A 25,456-nucleotide genomic window follows, 5' to 3' on the forward strand; every position below is an offset into this window, starting at 1 on the left:
GAAGATTTACCTGACAGAAGACAGGTTAACAAAGCTTCAAAATGCATGCCGTGTCCTTCATTCCATTCAACACCCGTCAGTAGCTCAATGCATGGAGGTGATCGGCTTAATGGTAGCGGCAATGGACATAGTACCCTTTGCACGCCTACATCTCAGACCGCTGCAATTGTGCATGCTAAGTCAGTGGAATGGGGATTACTCAGACTTGTCCCCTACTCTGAATCTGGATCAAGAGACCAGAAATTCTCTTCTATGGTGGCTTTCTCGGCCACATCTGTCCAGGGGGATGCCATTCAGCAGGCCGGACTGGACAATTGTAACAACAGACGCCAGCCTACTAGGTTGGGGCGCTGTCTGGAATTCTCTGAAGGCTCAGGGACAATGGAATCAGGAGGAGAGTCTCCTACCAATAAACATTCTGGAATTGAGAGCAGTTCTCAATGCCCTTCTTGCTTGGCCCCAGTTAACAACTCGGGGGTTCATCAGGTTTCAGTCGGACAACATCACGACTGTAGCTTACATCAACCATCAGGGAGGGACAAGAAGCTCCCTAGCAATGATGGAAGTATCAAAGATAATTCGCTGGGCAGAGTCTCACTCTTGCCACCTGTCAGCAATCCACATCCCGGGAGTGGAGAACTGGGAGGCGGATTTCTTAAGTCGTCAGACTTTTCATCCGGGGGAGTGGGAACTTCATCCGGAGGTCTTTGCCCAAATACTTCGACGTTGGGGCAAACCAGAGATAGATCTCATGGCGTCTCGACAGAACGCCAAGCTTCCTCGTTACGGGTCCAGATCCATGGATCCGGGAGCGGTTCTGATAGATGCTTTGACAGCACCTTGGACCTTCGGGATGGCTTATGTGTTTCCACCCTTCCCGATGCTTCCTCGATTGATTGCCAGAATCAAACAGGAGAGAGCATCAGTGATTCTAATAGCGCCTGCATGGCCACGCAGGACTTGGTATGCAGATCTAGTGGACATGTCATCCTGTCCACCTTGGTCGCTACCTCTGAAACAGGACCTTCTGATCCAGGGTCCCTTCAAACTTCAAAATCTAATTTCTCTGAAGCTGACTGCTTGGAAATTGAACGCTTGATTTTATCAAAACGTGGTTTTTCTGAGTCAGTTATTGATACCTTAATACAGGCTAGGAAGCCTGTTACCAGAAAGATTTACCATAAGATATGGCGCAAATACTTATATTGGTGCGAATCCAAGAGTTACTCATGGAGTAAGGTTAGGATTCCGAGGATATTGTCTTTTCTACAAGAAGGTTTAGAAAAGGGTTTATCCGCTAGTTCCTTAAAGGGACAGATTTCAGCTCTGTCCATTCTTTTACACAAACGTCTGTCAGAAGTTCCGGACGTTCAAGCTTTTTGTCAGGCTTTAGCTAGGATCAAGCCTGTGTTTAAAACTGTTGCTCCACCATGGAGTTTGAACTTAGTTCTTAATGTTTTACAGGGGGTTCCGTTTGAACCCCTTCATTCCATTGATATCAAGTTGTTATCTTGGAAAGTTCTGTTTTTAATGGCGATTTCCTCGGCTCGAAGAGTCTCTGAGTTATCTGCCTTACATTATGATTCTCCTTATCTTATTTTTCATTCAGACAAGGTAGTTCTGCGTACTAAACCTGGGTTCCTACCTAAGGTGGTCACTAACAGGAATATCAATCAAGAGATTGTGGTTCCATCTTTGTGTCCTAATCCTTCTTCGAAAAAGGAACGTCTGCTACACAATCTAGATGTAGTCCGTGCCCTGAAATTTTATCTACAGGCAACTAAGGATTTTCGACTGTTTGTCGTTTATTCTGGTCAGAGGAGAGGTCAAAAAGCTTCGGCTACCTCTCTCTCCTTTTGGCTTCGTAGCATAATACGGTTAGCCTATGAGACTGCTGGACAGCAGCCTCCTGAAAGAATTACAGCACATTCTACTAGAGCTGTGGCTTCCACTTGGGCCTTTAAGAATGAGGCTTCTGTTGAACAGATTTGCAAGGCTGCAACTTGGTCTTCTCTTCATACTTTTTCCAAATTTTACAAATTTGACACTTTTGCTTCTTCGGAGGCTGTTTTTGGGAGAAAGGTTCTTCAGGCAGTGGTTCCTTCCGTATAAAGAGCCTGCCTGTCCCTCCCGTCATCCGTGTACTTTAGCTTTGGTATTGGTATCCCATAAGTAATGGATGATCCGTGGACTGGATACACTTAACAAGAGAAAACATAATTTATGCTTACCTGATAAATTTATTTCTCTTGTAGTGTATCCAGTCCACGGCCCGCCCTGTCACTTTAAGGCAGGTAATTTTTCCATTAAACTACAGTCACCACTGTACCCTATGGTTTTCCTTTCTCTGCATGTTTTCGGTCGAATGACTGGTAATGGCAGTTAGGGGAGGAGCTATATAGCAGCTCTGCTGGGTGAATCCTCTTGCACTTCCTGTTGGGGAGGAGTTAATATCCCATAAGTAATGGATGATCCGTGGACTGGATACACTACAAGAGAAATAAATTTATCAGGTAAGCATAAATTATGTTTTTTAATAATTCTATCACATTTCAACTCACCCTCCTGGGTGGATTTTTGACTAAGTTCCCTGACCTCCGCTCCTGGTATATCCTCTTGTGATGTGCATTTAATCTCATAATCTACTTCACCTGCCCCAGTGCCTACCAGGGATCCTGTTACTTTCCATCTCATTCCTGGTACAGGTGTATGCAAGGGTATGTTCTTTACCTCAACTGAGTTTCAGAAGGTTAAATACCTTACTATCATTACATTTTCCAAACTTTCCGTTATGACTAAACATGCAGTTCCCATTGATTTCAGTCTACATACAAACATATTTATTTTCAGTGCATTAATAGTTTAATTGCTGCTTTTTCATATGAATGATAGAAAATGTTGGACAAAAATACCCCTTAAAGGGACAGTGTACACCATCATTTTTATTTTTTAAAAAGATAGCTATTCCCTTTATTACCCATTTCCCAGTTTTGTATATCCAACAGAGTTATATTAATATATGTTTTACCTCTGCAATTACCTTATATCTAAGCCTCTGCAGACTGCCCCTTATCTCAGTGCTTTTGAAAGACATGCAGGTTAGCCAATCAGCGCAGACTCCTAAATAACTCCACGGGAGTGAGCACCATGTTATCTATATGACACACATGAACTAGTACTGTCTAACTGTAAACAACTTTCAAAAAATGGTTTAGAAATCAGTTTGAGTCTACCTAGGTTTAGTTTTCAAAAATACCACCAAGGGAACAAAGCAAATGTAATGATAAAAGTAATTTGGACAGTTGTTTAAAATTGTATGCTCTATCTGAATCATGAAAGTTTAATTTTGACTAGACTGTCCCTTTAAATCTGCACACATAAAGTCAGTAATCTAAACCAAGGCAAGTCCTTGGTCATCCATAATGTAAGATACACTGCAAGTCACAAAGGGATTCAGCAAGTGGAATGCTTGAGAAGAATGATTAAATACAAACAATCTATGAAGCAGAAGAACCATTCTGCCAGCTGATTTTTTTTAGTAGTGTTTTTATGGAAATTGCTTGATCCCCTCTTCTGAGTGCTGTTAAAGGTGGTAGTACATAACATCCTTGTATAGGGGAAGCTAAACCTGCATTACATGTTGAAAGCTAATTTCCTTGGCAAGAAAAACCTGCTAGTATTTTACACTATCTGCTTCCCTGTTGACATTCTGAAATATGGTCTTCAAAGCTTACCAAGCCCAGGAATAAGTAATGTGATCCCTTCTGTCCAGTAAGGACATTATTTCATTTGCTGAGACATTTGCAAAGATGCTTTGTCTTTTTTTCCCAAACAGTCTAAAATGTATAGTTATCTTGTTGTCTCCCCATCTATAGGGTACAAAGTAGCGTATCATGTCTGCTGCACATCGATATATACCTACAGCATACGCTGTCGGCATTTATCATTGCACCAGCAGTTCTTGTGAACTGCTGGTGCAATGCTGTCCCCTGCAGATTCGCGACCAATCGGCAGCTAGCAGGGGATGAAGGCTCGCTGTATACAAGATGGCCTGAAGCTCCATATGGAGCCCCATAGTCTCATGAGTTCATAGATATTGGGCTCAAGTTGAAGAAAGAAGGTTTGTCTGATCCTATATTTCTACTCTACAGCTTTTTTGTTTCTGTAAGGGAGATTTTCATTCAAATGGAAGGTGATGCATGGTCAGTTTAAAATGTGCAAAAGTTCTTAAAGGGACAGTAAAGTCAAAACTAAACTTTCTTGATTCAGATAGGGTATGCAATTTTAAACAACTCTCCAATTTACTTTTATCATCAAATTTGCTTTGTTCCCTTGGTGGTATTTTTGAAAAGCTAAACCTAGCTAGGCTCAAACTGATTTCTAAACAGTTGAAAACCGCCTCCTAGCTCAGAGCATTTTGAAACATTTTCACAGTTAGACTGTGCTAGTTCACATGTGTCATATAGATAACATTGTGCTCACTCCCGTGAAGTTATTTAGGAGTCTTCACTGATTGACTACACTGCATGTCTGTCAAAGGCACTTGGATAAGGAGGTTGTCTGCAAAGGCTTAGATACAAGGTAATCACAGAGGTAAAAATCATATTAATATAACTGTGTTGGTTATGCAAAAACAGGGAATGGGTAATAAAGGGATTATCTATCTTTTTAAATAAGAAAAATGTTGGTGTAGACTGTCCCTTTAATGATCCCAATTTAAACACATTAAAACATTCAGGTTTTATGGCCCATAGCCCTTAATATATGGGAAGAATACTGTTCCTGTTAGTTTACTATACTTACGCCAGTATATAGGTTTTATTTAATATAATATCCCCTGGTGTCTGGCTTATAGGGCCATCAACTCCTATAATATTTCTCTGCCGACTGTATCTCCCCTCACCCTTTCCCGCTCTACATATGTGAGCGGGTCATATCCACTATCCCTTACCCGTCTGTGTCCAGTGGTGACAACATCCATGAGGGGAGATACTGCATAAGTCCCGTTACCATATGGATCCAATGGTGATATATTCCCTTACCAACCGGTCTTAAACTTCAACTTATATTTCTTTATTTTTCGTTTCAGCCTCTCCTGTGATTTCACCCCTGTTCCTCTCTCCCCCCCCCCCCGACACCATTGAGCCTATTTCATAGGCAAAGGAAAATGAATCCTATAGAAACATTTATTTTATTTTTACATGACAACCACCTAATTTATTCATCATCATTATTTCCCTTTAGTGATCACAACAATACTGTTATATTCAATGTACACTGATGACTGTTTAATTGTTCTTCTTTAGATAATGAGGATGTGTTGATGAGTGTACCACATTTATTTTCAGAAGAATGACATGTTATTCATGCTGGTTGACAATTATTTCATGATTATTGTTGAGGTATATATCTAATGTTATATACTATACCAAGCCCAAAAGTGGCTATAGACCCAAGTTACCTACCTCCGACAAATCTTTATATTGTACCATGGTCCAAGAGTGGCCCACTATTTTCAGAGGAGGTAAATATCAATATAAATACTAGGATATTGTTATTTTTGCCCATTACATTTTGAATCTATATTTACCTTATTATACACTGTTTCTTATTGTGAATGATATCCCAATGTTTGTAATACTTAAGTGTTGGCATTTCTTCATACGCTGTATTTGTTTACAATATCCTCAATAAAAAATTATTTAAAAAACAAAACAAAAAAACATTCAGGTTTCATCATTGTTTGCTGTAACTGGCAAAAGAAGCACCAGGAAGCCTTTATTATTAAATTATTTCCAACCATGGTTGACATATAACCAAGTAGTAAAACATTTTCCCGCAGTGATATTTTCTTTTACATTCTGTTATATCTTTTCCATTCAAAATATTGAAACCCTTCTATTTTTAACTTTAAAGACATGGGGCAAGGTTCTGCATGAAAAGGATGCTCCTTCCTGTGTTTCGTCTTTAAATCAGGGTAACACATGATTTCCTTAGTTATGTCTTTCAGCTGTGTATACCAAGATGAGGAGTCATAGAAGGAAGTGCGTTTTGGCTTTTATTCCATCTTTAGGAACATGCGTTCCATTCCAAGTGATGGTAAACTCCCCTTTTTAAAAAGTGAACCGTAATGTTAGTGATATTTTAGATGGAGTTTAATCCATCAGTTGTAATGAAGATGCGCTATAACTTGCTTTTTAATATAGATATGAAATTCAAATTTCCTGGGCTCCACTGCCAACTTTAAAAGTCAATTTTTCTGTGAGCTAACGGTTTGAATTGTTGCCCAGCTACAACAAGAATTCAAACTGTTAGCTCACAGAAAATTTGACTCTTGAAGTGGGTGGTGGAGCGCAGGGAATTTGAATTTCATATCTATATTAAAAAGTAAGTTATAGCGCATCTTCATTACAACTGATGAATTTAACTCCATCCAAAATATCACTAACATTCTGGATCTGATTTTTAAAAAGAGGAGAGTTTAACCATCACTTTAATGCTGCTATAGAAATGAGTCAAGAAGAAAAAATTACAGGAAGATTTCATTTTCCTCTTCTTTTTTTTGTGCTAAGTGAGAAGACTGTTGTTTATAGGCATTGCTAATATGAACACAGATCATTTTCTGCCTTTACTGAAGTCACCAAGCAGTAAAACTGTATCGTGTTTAAAAAAAAATATTATTTAAATTATTTTTTGCAAAATTTTGTATGACATTTTTACAGACTTTCACTGTGTTGCAACCTGATACTTTTTAAAGACATTGAATTTATGCAATGATTTAAACACATACGGCTAGATTACAAGTTGTGCGTTAGGGTAAAAAAGCAGCGTTAACAGGTCCTAACGCTGCGTTTTTACGCCCGCTGGTACTTTTTGTATGGGACCTCCAAGATCCCTAACGCATTATAAAGTCAGTAGTTATGAGTTTTACACTACGACGCTGTAGCATAAAACTCATAACTAAAGTGCTAAAAAGTACACTAACACCCATAAACTACCTATTAACCCCTAAACCGAGGCCCTCCCGCATCACAAATACTAAAATACATTTTTTAACCCCTAATCTGCCGCTCCGGACATCGCCGCCACTATAATAAACATATTAACCCCAAAACCGCCGCACTCCCGCCTCGCAAACACTAGTTAAATAATATTAACCCCTAATCTGCTATCCCTAACATCGCTGCCACCTACCTACATTTATTAACCCCTAATCTGCCGTCCCCAACGTCGCCACCACTATATTAAATGTATTAACCCCTAAATCTAAGTCTAACCCTAACACCCCCTAACTTAAATATAATTTAAATAAATCTAAATAAAATTCCTTTCATTAACTACATTATTCCTATTTAAAACTAAATACTTACCTATTAAATAAACCCTAAGCTAGCTACAATATAACTAATAGTTGCATTGTAGCTAGCTTAGGGTTTATTTTTATTTTACAGGCAAGTTTGTATTTATTTTAACTAGGTAGAATAGTTATTAAGCTAAAATAAAGACAAAAGTACCTGTAAAATAAAACCTAACCTAAGTTACACTAACACCTAACATTACACTACAATTAAATAAATGACCTAAATTAAATACAATTAAATAAATTAAATACAATTAGCTAAAGTACAACCCCCCCCCCCACTAAATTACAGAAAATAATAAACAAATTACAAGATATTTAAACTAATTACACCTAATCTAATAGCCCTATCAAAATAAAAAAGCCCCCCCAAATAAAAAAAGACCCTAGCCTAAACTAAAAGGGCCTTTTGCAGGGCATTGTCCCAAAGAAATCAGCTCTTTTACCTGTAAAAAAAAAATACAAACACCGCTGACGTAAGCAGCGCTAGTATTGAAGTGCGGTAAGGAGTACAATTTTGCTCAACGCTCGCTTCTTGCCTTTTAACGCCAGGTTTGTAAAAACCCATAATACCAGCGCTGCAGGTAAGTGAGCGGTGAGACAAAACTGCTCGTTAGCACCGCACAGCTCATAATGAAAAACTCGTAATCTGGCCGATAGTCAAAACTGTGCTCAAAGCATGCTCCTGTGCGTGTTCCTGAGCAGAAATGTCCCTTTAAAATCTTGATGGCTTGTCTTTTACTGAAACAATATTGCCTTCTGAATATTGTTAAACAGCTAACATTCTTTAGTACGTTTTTGTCCTGTATGCTGTTTCTTCCGTCTAAGCCTTAGTAAATAGCAAACCATTTTTTCATATCCCCTTCACATCAAATATAGAACTCCTGCATTATGTATTTATATGCCTTCAATACACTAAATGAAAGTAAGCAAGTGACAGTATATCGATGACCTCCTCCAGAAACATATTAAGCTGTTTGGGGAAATTTTGCTTCAGGCTATAATAAATAAGATACAGCCTGCAAAGCTCTGTATAAATGCTACACAAATTATTTGAAATTATGGTCACTAGATGGCAGGCAGAAGATGGATTTAATAATAAATATAAAAAAATAAAATCAGAATTATTTTTAATACTGTATTTCATTGTTTCTGTCTTGAGTAGGACTGAAAACATTTAAACGTTATTATTATTTGTATGACACAAATGAAGTCTTCACAGACACGATACACTCTGGGGGCTTCATTACATATGCGGTGTCGCCTGCAAAAGCCGGCGACGCCGGTTTTTACACGGTTTTGGTATCACATATACGGCGTAGCATACAAGTTACACGCGTATATTTTACCCATTGCCCGCATTTTTTTACTCCCATAAACTAACATAGAACTGGCGCGCAATTTGGTATCCAATATACAGCGCGCAGAATTGAGAAAATCTACTCCAGTTTCATCTCGCCACACATAGGCAGGCACAGCAACCCTTGCAAAAAGAAACGTAACTCCATGGAAGCCTAAATAAACACATACATTTAAAGGGACATAATACTCATATGCTAAATCACTTGAAACTGATGCAGCATAACTGTAAAAAGCTGACAGGAAAATATCACCTGAGCATCTTTATGTAAAAAAGGAAGATATTTTACCTCACAATTTCCTCAGCTCAGCAGAGTAAGTTCTGTGTAAAAAGTTATACTCAGCTGCAGCCCAGCTGCAGGTAAAACAAAAATTCAAAAATTAAGAAATGAACAGCAGCCAATTAGCATCAACAGTGCCGAGGTCATGAATTCTTTTACTGTGATCTCATGAGATTTGACTTAACTCTAATGAGATGTCATTGTAAACTTCCTTACACTGAATAGGGAAATAAGATGAGAGTGCACGAGGCTCAATCCTTCAGCTGTCCCGGGACAGACATACTGATTTGCTGCTTAGAAGTCCTTTACAAAGGGATGTAGCTACTGAGAAACTTTTGAGGTAAAATATCTTTTCTTTTTTACATAAAGATGTTCAGGTGATATTTTATAGTCAGCTTTTTACAGCTATACTGCATCACTTTCAAGTGTTTAAACATTTTGGTATTATGGCCCTTTAAGCAGCATATCAAAAGTGAAAGAGACAGTATACTTTAAAATTGTTTTCTCTTTCCAATTACTTCTTTTACTTTTTTGCTGCAGAGTATAAAATGTATGAGATTTTATTTTTTAAGGTTTATTTGTGTATTTGAAATAGTTGATTTTGTGTTTTAAATTTACAGCCTAATAAAATGGGCTGAGCTTGTAGGTATAATCAGATCTCATTACTTTATCACATTGTGTACATATACTTGCTTCTTTATTTTATATCTGTTCATAAACCAATCACCAATACTTGGAGAGAACAATGGAAAATAATCTTTTTAGTACCGTATCTCTTCTAGAACCCACTGGGAGTGTAATTTATTCTACTGGCTGTGTTAACACAGCTTGGCCTTGAGGCCAAAATATTTAAAGGGACAGTCAACACCAGAGTTTTTGTTGTTTTAAAAGATAGATAATCCCTTAATTACCAATTCCCCAGTTTTGCGTAACCAACACAGTTATAATTATACACGTTTTACCTCTGTTATTACCTTGTATCTAAGCCTTAGCAGACTGCCCCCTTATTTTAGTTCTTTTGACAGACTTGCATTTTAACCAATCAGAGCTGTCTCCATGGTAAATTCACGTGCATGAGCTCAATGTTATCTATATGAAACACGTGAACTAATGCCCTCTAGTGGAGAAAAACAATCAAAATGCATTTAGATTAGAGGCGCCCTTCAAGGTCTAAGAAATTAGCATATGGTTTAGCTTTCAACTAAGAATACCAAGAGAACAAACAAAATTGGTGATAAAAGTCAATTGGAGAGTTGTTTAAAATGACATGCCCTATTTGAAACATGAATGGTTTTTTAGGACTTGATTGGTGTTAACATGCATTTGCACATTGTGAGTTGGTCTATGAGGGATTTGAATATGAGCAGTATACAGGGATGTGTTTCATACAATAGTTATGTGTACATGTCAATGATGAAATAATGTGTTCTTTAAGTGACACTATGGTCACACAATTTACTTTAGCCTGATCTAGGCACAGAACCTGCTTTATTGAGCTAAATGTATTGGGATGGCTATAGTGTCCATTTAATGAAAACTCTACATGTGGCTTGTGGCCTGTGTTACTCTGAGACATGTATTGCACTATTCCACCTCACATCATGAATTGCATTGTGTTATGTAGCAGTAATGTCAAGTATAATTGTAGATGTTGTTTTTGTTAGTACTCCAAATTCCATGCTCCTCATTGTGTACATGAATGTGTGATATTAAAGGATGTTGTATTGCAACTACATATAATACAGTTGTGTGGGATGTTACCAGCATGATGTGCTGTGGTTGCAGCCCCTGAGTCACGAACCCCTGGAAGTCCATGGACTGCTGTGATACTCAGGGACCTATGTATCATCTCCTTCCAGGTGTTGTATTCCATTTCCAGGGCTGCCCCACTGCCTGTTCCCTTCTGGTGTACAGCTTCCTGCCCCATCTTCTCTTTCACCCGCCTCTTACAGTCGTTCCACCTCTTTTTAAGGCCCTCTACAGTCCTCCTCTACAGGGCCACACTGCTGACGGCACCCTCTACCGCCAGCCATGCAGTCTTTCTTTTTTTGGCACTGCCTTTGCCCTTCTCCTGCTCAAAGAGGTCGCTGTAATTGTCCATAATGGCCTGGATTAGGGCAACATTTTCGTCAAATGTGAAGTTAGGACATCTCAGCCTCTCATCTTCCATGGCCACTTGGCTTCCTCCCTGTGATGTCCCTGGCAGTGTGGGTTCCTCCCTATCCTCTCGCTCCTCCCCCCCTTCTTTCCCCATGTGTACCCTCTGTCCCTCTCCTGGATATACCTGCTCTCTGGGGCTCTCTGGCATCTCTCCGCCCATCATCCCTTCTGGTTCTCCCTCTCCCCACTCTACTTACTCCCTGACAGAGGGCCCACTGCTCCTCCTGTCCTCTCCAATACTCCTCTCCCTGCCACTCCTTTCCCCTCCTCCCCTCCTCCCTACCTCTCCCTGCCATCCTAACACTAATCAAATTACACACACTCCTACTCACTCCCAGTTCAGTCACACACAATCACAATGAAACACTCAGCCTTTCACACTGTAAAAATAAAATAAAATATGTGAGGTGTTAGAAAAAAAAGTGTGGTGTATTTGTATATGTATGTATGCAATGTGTGCAATATGTCAGAATATGTGTAAGTGTACAAGTTTACTCAATCCACCAATGCAACCTAACTAACTATTCTGTTTGCGCCTTTCTCTCTCCTCTCACTAATCCTCAACTCCTGGGCCGTGTGTTGTAGCTCAACGAACAATCCAAACACACTGTAGAAAATGCCGGCTGCGCATGGGTTTATATATTGAATTTGAATTTTAGTTTAATTCCAGTTTCGTTTTTACGTGTGTTATCCTAATTTGCATAACAATACTCTTTATTGACACTTTACGTAGACATAATACTGGCGTAAGTTACTTGCGACAACAGAATTGTGTATTTGCGCACATTTCTGAAGATCGCCAGTTTGTCCTACTTAAGCCAGTCTAGCATCTAACAGTGCCGTATATGTAATACCCCGATGTGCAAGATGAAATTACGGGTGGGGCGGGTTTCAGCACTTGCCCTGATGCCTGCACTGTATATGTAATCTTGCCCTGGATGTTTATATCTCAAGAAAATAAATTCCTAGCTATTGTTGACATTAGTCTGATGTGATGATATACATTTGCTATGGATAACGCTAGAGAGTAAATAAAGCTATCAATTTTACATTTTCGCCACTGGGAATTTGAATACAGTAAATGATAGTTTGTGTTTCAGCAATTAAAGGGCCATAATACCCAAATGTTTAAACATTTGAAAGTGATGCAGCATAGCTGTAAAAAGCTGACTAGAAAATATCACCTGAACATCTCTATGTAAAAAAGAAAGATATTTTACCTCAAAAGTTCCTCAGTAGCCACCTCCCATTGTAAAGGATTTCTAAGCAGCATTTTAGTATGTCTGTCCTGGGACATCTGAAGGGATGAGCCTCGTGAACTCTCATATTATTTCACCAATCAGGTAAAGGAAGCTTACTATGAAATCTCATGAGAGTTAAGTCAAATCTCATGAGATCACAGTAAGAGTTCATGACCTCAGCAATGCTGATGCTGATTGGCTGCTGTTCATTTCTTCATTTTTTTTTATTTTACCTGCAGCTGGGAACAGCTGAGTTTAACTTTTTACACAGAACTTACTCTGCTGAGCTGAGGAGATTGTGAGGTAAAATATCTTCATTTTTTATATAGAGATGCTCAGGTGATATTTTCCTGTCAGCTTTTTACAGTTATACTGCATCAGTTTCAAGTGATTTAGCATATGAGTATTATGTCCCTTTAACTTTTTTCCTTACAGTCATAGCAACTGTATGATGAAATTTTCAAACAGAAGTGTCACTGATGGCAGATACCAAATATATATATATATATATATATATATATATATATATATATATAATAAAGCAGTTTTATTTTTCCCCATACAATTTAAATGTTAGGAAAATGTTACACTATTATTGCTGTATGTCACATTGAGTGTATAAAAAAAACAGATTGGCATAATACAAATAATGTTATTATTGTGCTGTCATTTAGCATTTTAAATGCTTATGAATACAGATTTAATACGAATAATTTAATATTTTAGAGTCGTAAAAATCAGCAAGATGTTGGTGGAGATGGTGAAATGAGGAAATTTGATGGAGCTGGTTATGACAAAGATCTTGTTGAAGCTTTAGAAAGGGACATTATTTCCAGGAATCCAAATGTCCACTGGTGAGTATGCGCTTTGTGCGTGCACGCTAAATGAGATATTATGCAGGATACAGTTTAAAATATTTTATAAATAAATGTAACATACATAAGATGGACTAATTATAAGTCTTATCTAGCTATATTTCTGTCAGTCTACAAGCTTATATAGCATATAAATAGGTTCTGTGCACTTAAGTTTTTCTGATTTGTTGAGAAGTTCAATTGTTGGTGATGCAACAGTTTACACAGAGTTGCGGGAACATTGGCTTTTACTTTTGCAATAAACAATTTGATCCATTGTTTAGAGTTACATAACTTGAATAAAAAAGGATCTAACCATCTTGTCAATTTTCCCCATTGCATTCTGCAAAAATCAACGAATCATAAGTATAAATTGGTCAAATATTTATTTACATTTTGGCATTCAAATTGTAGAACAAATGTTCCCCTTGACATTTGTTCTGCCATTCAAATGATTTACAGAAGGAATAAAAATGTTGAAAATCAAACATTGAAAGTAAAATTTGAACATTCAAATTTAGCATCTGAATATTGCTATTGAATGATGATTCCAGTACAATTATATTGACGTCAATAAGGATTAGTATTTAAATGTTAATAATCAGATATATAAGAGTTAACTCAGTAAAGGGAAAAATAACAATTTTTTACAAAAATTAATGCCAAAGGTTCTGCAAACATGCAACATCCATTTAAAAGAAATAGGGTAAACATTTGCCTACCCCTTCCTAATCAAGCTCATTTTAGTGATTTACTTAACATTATGGAAGAGATTCAAAATCTCATTCTTTACATCTCATAATCATTGCTATAAAAAAAGAATTCAGGCCTGAGCAATTTCTAGATAGTTTCGACTCTGACAAAGACTCCAGTAGTGAGTGAATCCTTTTTTTTAAGGAATTGTCAGTTTCACATAACACTCAAGTTTATTCCAGGGGGGGGGGCATGAAAATTGCATTGTTAGCGCTATTATGTGTAATTTTAATAAAGTAATAGATTGTGTACTTGGTTAGGCATTGTATTCATTTCTGTCCTTGTACAATGGACATATTTCTATATTCCCTGATAAAATAATCTATTTTATTAAAAACACAAGACAATTATTTTGCATAAAACTTCTTTAAAGGGACAGTAAAGTCAAAATTAAACTTTCCAATTTACTTGTATAATCAAATTTGCTTTGGTATTTGTTTTGGTATCTCTTTGTATTTTTTGTTGAAAGCTAAACCTAGGTAGGCTCAGATGCTGATTATCTATCTTTTTAAACAATACATTTTTTTTTAAAAATAGACTGTCCCTTTAACCTTCCCAATAGCAACAAAAGAACAAAAAAGAAACACCAGTTAACCTCTCATAAGAATAACAGTTCAGTTTAAATGATTGTTTATTTGGTAGTGACAGCTGAATAAAACAACCTGTAAACATTAAGTCAAACAATGAACATCTTGTAATGCAGTAGGTGATGAGTCAGCGCATCCTAAGGGAATAAACCACCATCAGGAAGCATCACAATATGGGAACCTGAAAGTCCTTATTTTAATAGCAATATCCTAAACCAAAACTTTTATAGCAAGATGGTGTTTCATCTGTGCCTAACTGCTAGGATGCTAAAGATGACACATTGGGGTAAATTTATTAAACCCTGGGCAGACATGATTCGTTACTTGTGCAATGCCGCCCCCTGCACAATGCCGCTAGCAGGGGGTGTCAATCATCCTAATCATATCATATCGGGATGATTGCAGTCCGCCACCTAAGAGGTGGCGGACAAGTTAGGGAGCAGCAGGCGAGAAAGCAGCATTCACTGCTTATTAAATCTTCCCCATTGTCTTCCTCTTGCATACACAGGGTTTGCATTTCTTTTAGGTGTGGGCTGAGGAGCACCTTCCAGTCCCTCTTACTAACCCTCTCCCTGGGGTCATATGACCACCTTCCAGTCCCTCTTACTAACCCTCTCCCTGGGGTCATATGACCACCTTCCAGTCCCTCTTACTAACCCTCTCCCTGGAGTCATATGACCTCCTCATGCTGTGTTGATGGAAAAAGATTGTTCTACATTTAAATTATGTGGACCTGTTTTTAAGAACAGTTAAACCATTAGTATTTACTGTGTTATGGAATTTATCTTTTATAGTTCTACATTTTTGTAAATGTCAACAGATATTTCTAATGCATTCTATTTGGTTTATTGGAATCATTAAAGGGGCATAATGCCTATATGCTAAATCCCTTGAATGTGATGCAGCATAACATCTCTGTGTGAAAAGAAGAAGATATTGTACCTCAAAAGTTCTTCTCATAAGAGTAAATGCTCTGTGAACAGTTAGACTTTAGCTACTGTAAGCTGCATGTGGGGGGGGGGGGGGGGAATAAAATACAGCAGCCAGTCAGCTTCATCAGTGCTGATTTTACACTATGTTTTACTGTGATCTCATGAGATTTCAGTGAAATCTTGTGAGATTTCAGAGTAAATGTCCTTAAGCTGAGGAGGGAGATAGCATGAGTATGCCTGCACATGCCAGATGTGCGCTCAATTGCAAGTCCTGGTACTAGCATCCTCTTTGGCTGCTGAAAGTCCCTTTACAATGGGATGTGGCTACTAAGGAAATGTTGAGGTAAAATGTCTTCTATTTTTACATAGATATGTTAAGGGAATATTTTCTAGTTGGCTTTTCTCTTGTTAAGTGTATTCAGTCCACGGGTCATCCATTACTTATGGGATTATATCTCCTTCCCAACAGGAAGTTGCAAGAGGATCACCCAAGCAGAGCTGCTATATAGCTCCTCCCCTCACAAGTCATATCCAGTCGTTCTCTTGCAACTCAACTAGATAGGTCGTTGTGAGAGGTCTGTGGTGTTTTTATACTTAGTTTATTTCTTCAATCAAAAGTTTGTTATTTTAAATGGCACCGGAGTGTGCTGTTTGTTCTCAGGCAGTATTTAGAAGAAGAATCTGCCTGCGTTTTCTATGATCTTAGCAGAAGTAACTAAGATCCACTGGCTGTTCTCGCACATTCTGAGGAGTGGGGTAACTTTCAGAAAGGGAATAGCATGCGGGGAATCCTGCAAACGAGGTATGTGCAGTAAATTATTTTTCTAAGGAATGGAATTGACTAAGAAAATACTGCTGATACCGATGTAATGTAAGTACAGCCTTAAATGCAGCGGCGACTGGTATCAGGCTGATGAATGTATGTACAATAAGTAATTTTCTAAGGAATGGAATTTGACTAAGAAAATACTGTTAATACTGAAGTATTGTATAAGCCTTAACTGCAGTAGAAGCGACTGGTAGCAGGCTTATTAATAACACTATCTAACTTTTAAAGTGTATGTTTTAAAACGTTTACTGGCATGTTATTCGTTTTTTTTTTTGTGAGGTACTTTGGTGATAAATCTTTTGGGGCATGAAATTTTCCACATGGCTGTTGTTTATTTCTATATAAAAACGATTAACTGAGGTTTCCCACTGTTGTAATAGGAGGAGCCTATTTTAGCGCTTTTTTGCGCAGTAAAAATTTAAGCTTGAGAACCTCCGCGTATTGCTAGGGGAGGTATTAGCGGCTCTGAATGATTGTAACACGGTTGCAATTCCAGAGAAAGTATGTAGGTTGGATAGATACTTTGCGGTACCGGTGTGTACTGACGTTTTTCCTATACCTAAAAGGCTTACAGAAATTATTAGCAAGGAGTGGGATAGACCCGGTGTGCCTTTTTCCCCACCTCCGATGTTTAGAAAAATGTTCCCGATAGACGCCACCACATGAGACTTATGGCAGACGGTCCCTAAGGTGGAGGGAGCAGTTTCCTCTTTAGCTAAGCGTACCACTATCCCGGTGGAGGATAGTTGTGCTTTTTCGGATCCAATGGATAAAAAATTAGAAGGTTACCTTAAGAAAATGTTTGTTCAACAAGGTTTTATCTTACAGCCCCTTGCATGCATTGCGCCTGTCACTACAGCTGCGGCATTCTGGTTTGAGTCTCTGGAAGAGGCCATTCGCACAGCTCCATTGGATGAGATTATGGCCAAGCTTAAAGCACTTAAGCTAGCTAATGCATTTGTTTCTGATGCCGTTGTACATTTAACCAAACTAACAGCTAAGAACTCCGGATTCGCCATCCAGGCGCGCAGAGCGCTATGGCTTAAATCCTGGTCAGCTGACGTTACTTCTAAATCTAAATTGCTTAAAATTCCTTTCAAAGGGCAGACCTTATTCGGGCCCGGCTTGAAAGAAATTATTGCTGACATTACTGGGGGTAAGGGTCATACTCTTCCTCAGGACAGGGCCAAGTCAAAGGCCTACTCTTCCTCAGGACAGGGCCAAGTCAAAGGCCAAACAGTCTAATTTTCGTGCCTTTCGTAATTTCAAGGCAGGAGCAGCATCAACTTCCTCCGCTCCAAAACAGGAAGGACCTGTTGCTCGTTACCCGACAGGGCTGGAAAACTAACCAGTCCTGGAACAAGGGCAAGCAGGCCAGAAAGCCTTCTTCTGCCCCTAAGACAGCATGAAGAGAGGGCCCCCTATCCGGAAATGGATCTAGTGGGGGGCAGACATGTCCAGGATCCCTGGGCGTTGGAGATCATATCTCAGGGATATCTTCTGGACTTCAAAGCATCTCCTCCACAAGGGAGATTTCATCTTTCAAGGTTATCAGCAAACCAAATAAAGAAAGAGGCATTTCTACGTTGTGTGCAAGACCTCTTAGTATTGGGGGTGATCCACCCAGTTCCGCGGTCGGAACAAGGGCAAGGGTTTTACTCAAATCTGTTTGTGGTTCCCAAGAAAGAGGGAACCTTCAGACCAATCTTGGACCTAAAGATCTTAAACAAATTCCTAAGAGTTCCATCATTCAAAATGGAAACTATTCGAACCATCCTACCCATGATCCAAGAGGGTCAATACATGACCACGGTAGACTTAAAGGATGCCTACCTTCATATACCGATTCACAAAGATCATTATCGGTACCTAAGATTTGCCTTTCTAGACAGGCATTACCAGTTTGTAGCTCTTCCCTTTGGGTTGGCTACGGCCCCGAGAATCTTTACAAAGGTTCTGGGCTCACTTCTGGCGGTTCTAAGACCGCGAGGCATAGCGGTGGCTCCGTATCTAGACGACATCCTGATACAGGCGTCAAGCTTTCAAAGGGCCAAGTCTCATACAGAGATAGTTCTGGCATTTCTGAGGTCGCATGGGTGGAAGGTGAACGTGGAAAAGAGTTCTCTATCACCACTCACAAGAGTCTCCTTCCTAGGGACTCTTATAGATTCTGTAGAGATGAAAATTTACCTGACGGAGTCCAGGTTATCAAAACTTCTAAATGCTTGCAGTGTCCTTCATTCCATTCCACGCCCGTCAGTGGCTCAGTGCATGGAAGTAATCGGCTTAATGGTAGCGGCAATGGACATAGTGCCATTTGCGCGCCTGCATCTCAGACTGCAATTATGCATGCTAAGTCAGTGGAATGGGGATTACTCAGATTTGTCCCCTCTACTAAATCTGGATCAAGAGACCAGAGATTCTCTTCTCTGGTGGCTTTCTCGTGTCCATCTGTCCAAGGGTATGACCTTTCGCAGGCCAGATTGGACGATTGTAACAACAGATGCCAGCCTTCTAGGTTGGGGCGCAGTCTGGAACTCCCTGAAGGCTCAGGGATCGTGGACTCAGGAGGAGAAATTCCTCCCAATAAATATTCTAGAGTTAAGAGCAATATTCAATGCTCTTCTAGCTTGGCCTCAGTTAGCAACACTGAGGTTCATCAGATTCCAGTCGGACAACATCACGACTGTGGCTTACATCAACCATCAAGGGGGAACCAGGAGTTCCCTAGCGATGTTAGAAGTCTCAAAGATAATTCGCTGGGCAGAGTCTCACTCTTGCCACCTGTCAGCGATCCACATCCCAGGCGTAGAGAACTGGGAGGCGGATTTTCTAAGTCGTTAGACTTTTCATCCGGGGGAGTGGGAACTCCATCCGGAGGTGTTTACTCAACTGGTCCATCGTTGGGGCAGACCAGAACTGGATCTCATGGCGTCTCGCCAGAACGCCAAGCTTCCTTGTTACGGATCCAGGTCCAGGGACCCGGGAGCGGTGCTGATAGATGCTCTGACAGCCCCTTGGGTCTTCAACATGGCTTATGTGTTTCCACCATTCCCGATGCTTCCTCGACTGATTGCCAGGATCAAACAGGAAAGAGCATCGGTGATTCTGATAGCGCCTGCGTGGCCACGCAGGACCTGGTATGCTGTGATATCCCTTTAAGACTTTCTGACTATCAGCACTTCCTCCTATTTAAGGAAGTGCTTTTCCATTACTCAGTGCCTGAAAATTAAAGTGGATTCTCTCATCCTGTGCTACTGCTCTTTCCAAGCAGTTTACTTTTTCCTTTCAGGTCATAAGTATTTTATTTTTTGAAGGCTGTTTGTATCTCAAAGTTTGCTGCACTTCTTTCCTGATTCTTTTGGACTGATACTTCTGATCATATCCCTACGCTACCGGAACTCTACCACACGCGGCTGAAGCCGCACTCACACAAGCTGCTACCGGAACGCCGCTCTCTACTAATCTCCGGTTTAGCACTTACTCTGCTGTTATTACCGCTCTCCACGCTACACCATCGCTCCTGGGAAAATCTGGTCTTGTCACCACGCTGGTTTGGGTATCGTATTGTATACAAATCATAAGGTTTCCAAAAATAACGCTAAGTGTTTTTACTTACCTGAGGTGTATTACACTGAATTAACCTCCTCCTTGCTGGTCTATATTGCATGTGTGCTGGAACTTTGTATATATATTTTAGAGTGTTTGTGTGAGTGCGTGAAACTTAAGGAAAGATATTTGAACATTACTTTATCTAGAGTTGAACTCTATCACTTCGTTTCTTATCCTGAATATAAAGGATTTTTCTCAATTTTTCTTTTTTGACAATATTAATGAATCATTGCTTATATTATAGAGACTTGATAAGTATCTCTCATAAGATTTATTATTATCATTCATAGAGGTTTAAACCATACTTTTCATTTCAATTACTAAAAGTAAATGCTCACCTTGTACATGCTAGTAGAACAAGTTATATTTACTAGCTGTTTACAAGAATAGAGCTACATTCCATTTATTTTATTTTTTATTAAATATTCTCTGAAGTTTGGTGAGATTATCACAGAATTTTCAGGCCACAAAAATAAAGTTTATTTTTTTTTTTGTTTATTTGGAAGATGGATCCAAATGAAATTAAAAATGAATTTTCTAATATTCATCAAAAACTAGAATATCTTGCTAGAGCCTTAACAGAGGTACAAACTGAAAATAAAGCTCTCAAAACCTTAATAAAAGATTGTATGTCAGGGAAAGAAGCAGGAATTGCTGAACCTCACATACAATACCCACAACCCTTCTCTGGCAAGCGCAGCGATTTCAGGGATTTTAAAAGTGCATGCAAACTTCTTTTCTCACTTAGACCTAAAACATACCATAGTGAAAGGATAAAGGTCTGTACCACTATTTCCTTCCTCCAGGGGGAGCCACGCTCCTGGGCCAATAGATTCTTTGAAAGTGAACATCCAATATTAGATTCGCTTGAAGAATTTTTTCTAGCTATGACTGCCTTGTATGAGGATTCCCACTCTCAAATAACAGCTGAAAATAAATTAAGATCTATGAGACAGGGGAAAAGAAACATTGAAGAATATATTACTGAATTTCAAATGTGGATAGATGACTCTCAATGGAACGAGATCAGCTTAAAGAACCAATTCAGATTGGGTCTCTCTGAATCCCTTAAAGATGAATTGTCACGATTAGAGATGCCTGACACACTGAATGGGTTGATGAAATTAAGCACCACTTTGGACCGAAGGTTACGTGAAAGAAAGGCTGAAAGAGCTTCCTATGAAGTTGTGCCCAGACGTTCCTATCCCTGTTCTACAACCATGGAAAAAGCTGTTTCAAACCAGGTTCCTATGGAGATTGGAACTATAAGGGGTCCTCTAACCCCAGAAGAAAAAACCAGACGCAGATTAGAAAATCTCTGTCTTTATTGTGGACAAAAAGACCACTCAGTCACAAATTGTCCATCTCTATTGAGACAGAAAAAGGGTAAGGGTAGTTTCAATCACAAAATTTTTCACATTACCCAAAATCCACATCTCACTCTCACCTTTTCTTTACAGTGGGATCAGAAAAACGTGCGATCTAACGCTTTGATTGATTCTGGGGCGTCAGGAAATTATATAGATATAGCATATGTTAAGCTCAATAAAATTCCTACTGTTGTCAAAACACAACCTGTTTCAGTTAAACTTATTGATGGTTCTATTATACAACAGGGCCCCATTACCCATCAGACAATCCCTTTACTCATAACAACTGACCAAGGACATTCTGAATATATTACTTTTGACCTCATACCTATCTACATGCATACTATCATCTTAGGATTTAGCTGGTTACAAATACATAATCCTCATATTGACTGGTCATCACCACAAGTAAACTTTGACTCTAACTATTGTATAAAGACTTGTTTTCCATATCAGGTAATCTCTACTATAGAACATGAGCTGCCTCAAATTTATCAGGACCTGGCAGAGGTGTTTGACCTCAAGGAGGCAGAAAACCTCCCACCACATAGGGAATTTGACTGTCCCATTGATTTAATACCGGGATCTCAAATACCACATGGAAAGATTTACCCTCTTTCACAAGAAGAATTGGTATATCTAAGATCATATTTAGATGAAAACTTGCGAAAAGGGTTCATCTCACACTCAACATCCCCTGCTGCTGCAGGACTGTTTTTAGTACGCAACAAAGATGGAACAATAAGACCTATTATTGACTACAGGGCATTGAATGAAATAACAATTAAAAATAGGTATCCTCTACCTCTCATACCAGAGTTACTAGAAAGATTAAATGAGGCCACGATCTACTCAAAATTAGATCTAAAGGGCGCTTATAATCTTATTCGCATAAAGGAAGGACACGAATGGAAAACCGCGTTCAGAACCCGTTATGGTCTTTTCCAGTATAACGTAATGCCCTTTGGTCTAAGCAATGCTCCCGCAACCTTCCAACATTTTATCAACGAGATTTTTCATGATCTAATGGATATCTGTGTCATCATATATCTAGATGATATTCTGATTTATTCGAAATCTTCCATAGAACATGAAAAACATGTTAGGTGGGTTCTTACTCGTCTCAAGGAGCATAAGTTATATGCAAAGCTGGAAAAATGTGTTTTCCATGTCTCTAAAATAAAGTTTTTGGGTTATATAATTACCCCAAACAAGATAGAAATGGATCCTGAAAAAGTAGCCGCAATTAAAGACTGGCCTATACCCACTACAGTAAAAGCATTACAGCGATTTATTGGTTTCGCAAACTATTACCGTAAATTTATTAAAAACTTCTCCTCAGTGATAAGACCATTAACACAATTAACTAGTATAAAACATCGCTTTAAGTGGTCTGAACAAGCCCAGAAGACTTTTGATAGTCTTAAGGAAATGTTCACAACAGCTCCAATACTAACACTGCCTAAATTTGATCAACAATTCCTGTTGGAAGTTGATGCATCGAACACAGGCATTGGGGCTATTCTTTCCCAACAAAATAAGGAGACAGGTGAAGTTCATCCCATTGCGTTCTATTCAAGAACTTTGACTTGTGCTGAAGCTAACTATAGTGTTGGAGATAAAGAACTCCTTGCTATTAAGTGTTCACTAGAACAATGGAGACACCTACTAGAAGGATCAGTAATTCCATTTCTTATTTATACTGATCATAAAAACTTAGAATACTTAAAGAAGAATAAGACTTTAACAGCTAGACAAGCAAGATGGTCACTTTTTCTAGATCGCTTTAACTTTTTAATAACTTATAAACCAGGGAGTCAAAACACAAAGGCAGATGCACTTTCTCGTATTCATGAGTTACTTCCTCATGAACAACCTAACTTCACTATCCCTCCAGAAAAGATAATAGGTACCTTAACACCCTTAGAAGAAGAGATTTACACTGCTCTAAAACATGATTCAATACCACTACAGAATTGTTCAAAAGATCCTACTACAGGTCTTTTTTATCATGAGGAAAAGTTATACGTACCTGAGAAAATAAGATCTTCCATTCTCACACACACCCATGATGACACTATATCTGGTCACCCAGGGATACAGAAAACCATTGAACTTACCCGTCGTAAGTTTTGGTGGCCAGGGATGAATAAATATATTTATGATTACGTCTCTAGGTGTGAGAATTGCGCTAGAAATAAAATTGAACATAAAAAACCCATAGGGTTACTCAGACCTCTGCCCATTCCAGATAAACCATGGAGTACTATTGCCATGGATTTTATAGTGGAGTTACCTGCATCACAACAATATAACACTATCATGGTAGTAGTCGACCATTTAACAAGACTGGCTCATTTTATTCCACTCAAGGGATTACCAACTGCCATGACTACAGCTAAAGTATTTCTTGATCAGGTTGTAAGACTACACGGTTTACCCTCTAATATTATTACTGATAGGGGTACCCAATTCACCTCTTCCTTCTGGAGATCTTTGTGTAAGCTACTGAAGATTGATCATCGCTACACTACTGCTTTCCATCCACAGACAAATGGGTTGACAGAAAGACTGAACCAGACCATTGAACACTTTTTACGTTGTTATATTTCACATTTACAAGATGACTGGCTAATTTACCTCCCTATGGCAGAATTTACTCATAATAATTCATTGTGTTCCTCAACCAAAACATCCCCCTTTTTCGCAACTTATGGGTACCATCCTAACACTATAACCTTGTCCCACAAAACAGTGAATTCCCCTTCAGCTTTAGATTTTTCTTCCAAACTTCAAGATCGATTGAAAGTATTGAAAACACATCTAGCTGAGGCTAAGGAATATCAAAAGAAATACTATGATCGGAAACATTCGATTGGACCTGAATATAAAATAGGTGACTTAGTGTTACTCTCTACTAAAAACCTCAAACTTCAGGTACCTAGCAAGAAATTGGCTAACCAGTTTCTGGGACCTTACCCTGTAGAGCAGATAATAAATCCCAATGTGGTTAAGCTCACGTTACCCAAGGATTACAAGTTTCATCCCACCTTCCATATTTCATTATTGAAACCTTTTCATTCAATGACACGCACGGCAGTTGATCTTCCGCCTCCTATCTCAGTGGATCTTCAAGAGGAATTTGAAGTTGAATCAATACTGGATTCTAGGATTCGACGACAAAGATTAGAATATCTCATCAGATGGAAGGGTTATGGTCCAGAGGATGATTCCTGGCATCTTCATTCAGGAGTTCATGCCCCTCGTCTGGTGAAGTCATTTCATCATCGTTACCCCCTTAAACCTGGTCTGGAATCCCCGGGGGTGATTCCCTGAGAAGGGGGGGATGTGATATCCCTTTAAGACTTTCTGACTATCAGCACTTCCTCCTATTTAAGGAAGTGCTTTTCCATTACTCAGTGCCTGAAAATTAAAGTGGATTCTCTCATCCTGTGCTACTGCTCTTTCCAAGCAGTTTACTTTTTCCTTTCAGGTCATAAGTATTTTATTTTTTGAAGGCTGTTTGTATCTCAAAGTTTGCTGCACTTCTTTCCTGATTCTTTTGGACTGATACTTCTGATCGTATCCCTACGCTACCGGAACTCTACCACACGCGGCTGAAGCCGCACTCGCACAAGCTGCTACCGGAACGCCGCTCTCTACTAATCTCCGGTTTAGCACTTACTCTGCTGTTATTACCGCTCTCCACGCTACACCATCGCTCCTGGGAAAATCTGGTCTTGTCACCACGCTGGTTTGGGTATCGTATTGTATACAAATCATAAGGTTTCCAAAAATAACGCTAAGTGTTTTTACTTACCTGAGGTGAATTACACTGAATTAACCTCCTCCTTGCTGGTCTATATTGCGTGTGTGCTGGAACTTTGTATATATATTTTAGAGTGTTTGTGTGAGTGCGTGAAACTTAAGGAAAGATATTTGAACATTACTTTATCTAGAGTTGAACTCTATCACTTCGTTTCTTATCCTGAATATAAAGGATTTTTCTCAATTTTTCTTTTTTGACAATATTAATGAATCATTGCTTATATTATAGAGACTTGATAAGTATCTCTCATAAGATTTATTATTATCATTCATAGAGGTTTAAACCATAC

At 38.9% G+C, this 25,456-nt stretch overlaps 1 protein-coding gene across 1 annotated transcript in view; it reads left to right on the forward strand.

Moving 5' to 3' along the window:
* The window catches only part of KATNAL1 (katanin catalytic subunit A1 like 1), a 216,334-nt gene that overhangs the window by 68,629 nt on the left and 122,249 nt on the right, over positions 1-25,456 (forward strand). The window contains exon 5 of the mRNA XM_053708475.1: positions 13,128-13,255. Within this exon, the coding sequence (XP_053564450.1) occupies positions 13,128-13,255 (128 nt within the window). The remainder of the gene's footprint in view (positions 1-13,127; positions 13,256-25,456) is intronic.

This window comes from Bombina bombina, chromosome 3, assembly GCF_027579735.1.
Source record: "Bombina bombina isolate aBomBom1 chromosome 3, aBomBom1.pri, whole genome shotgun sequence".
NCBI lineage: Eukaryota > Metazoa > Chordata > Amphibia > Anura > Bombinatoridae > Bombina > Bombina bombina.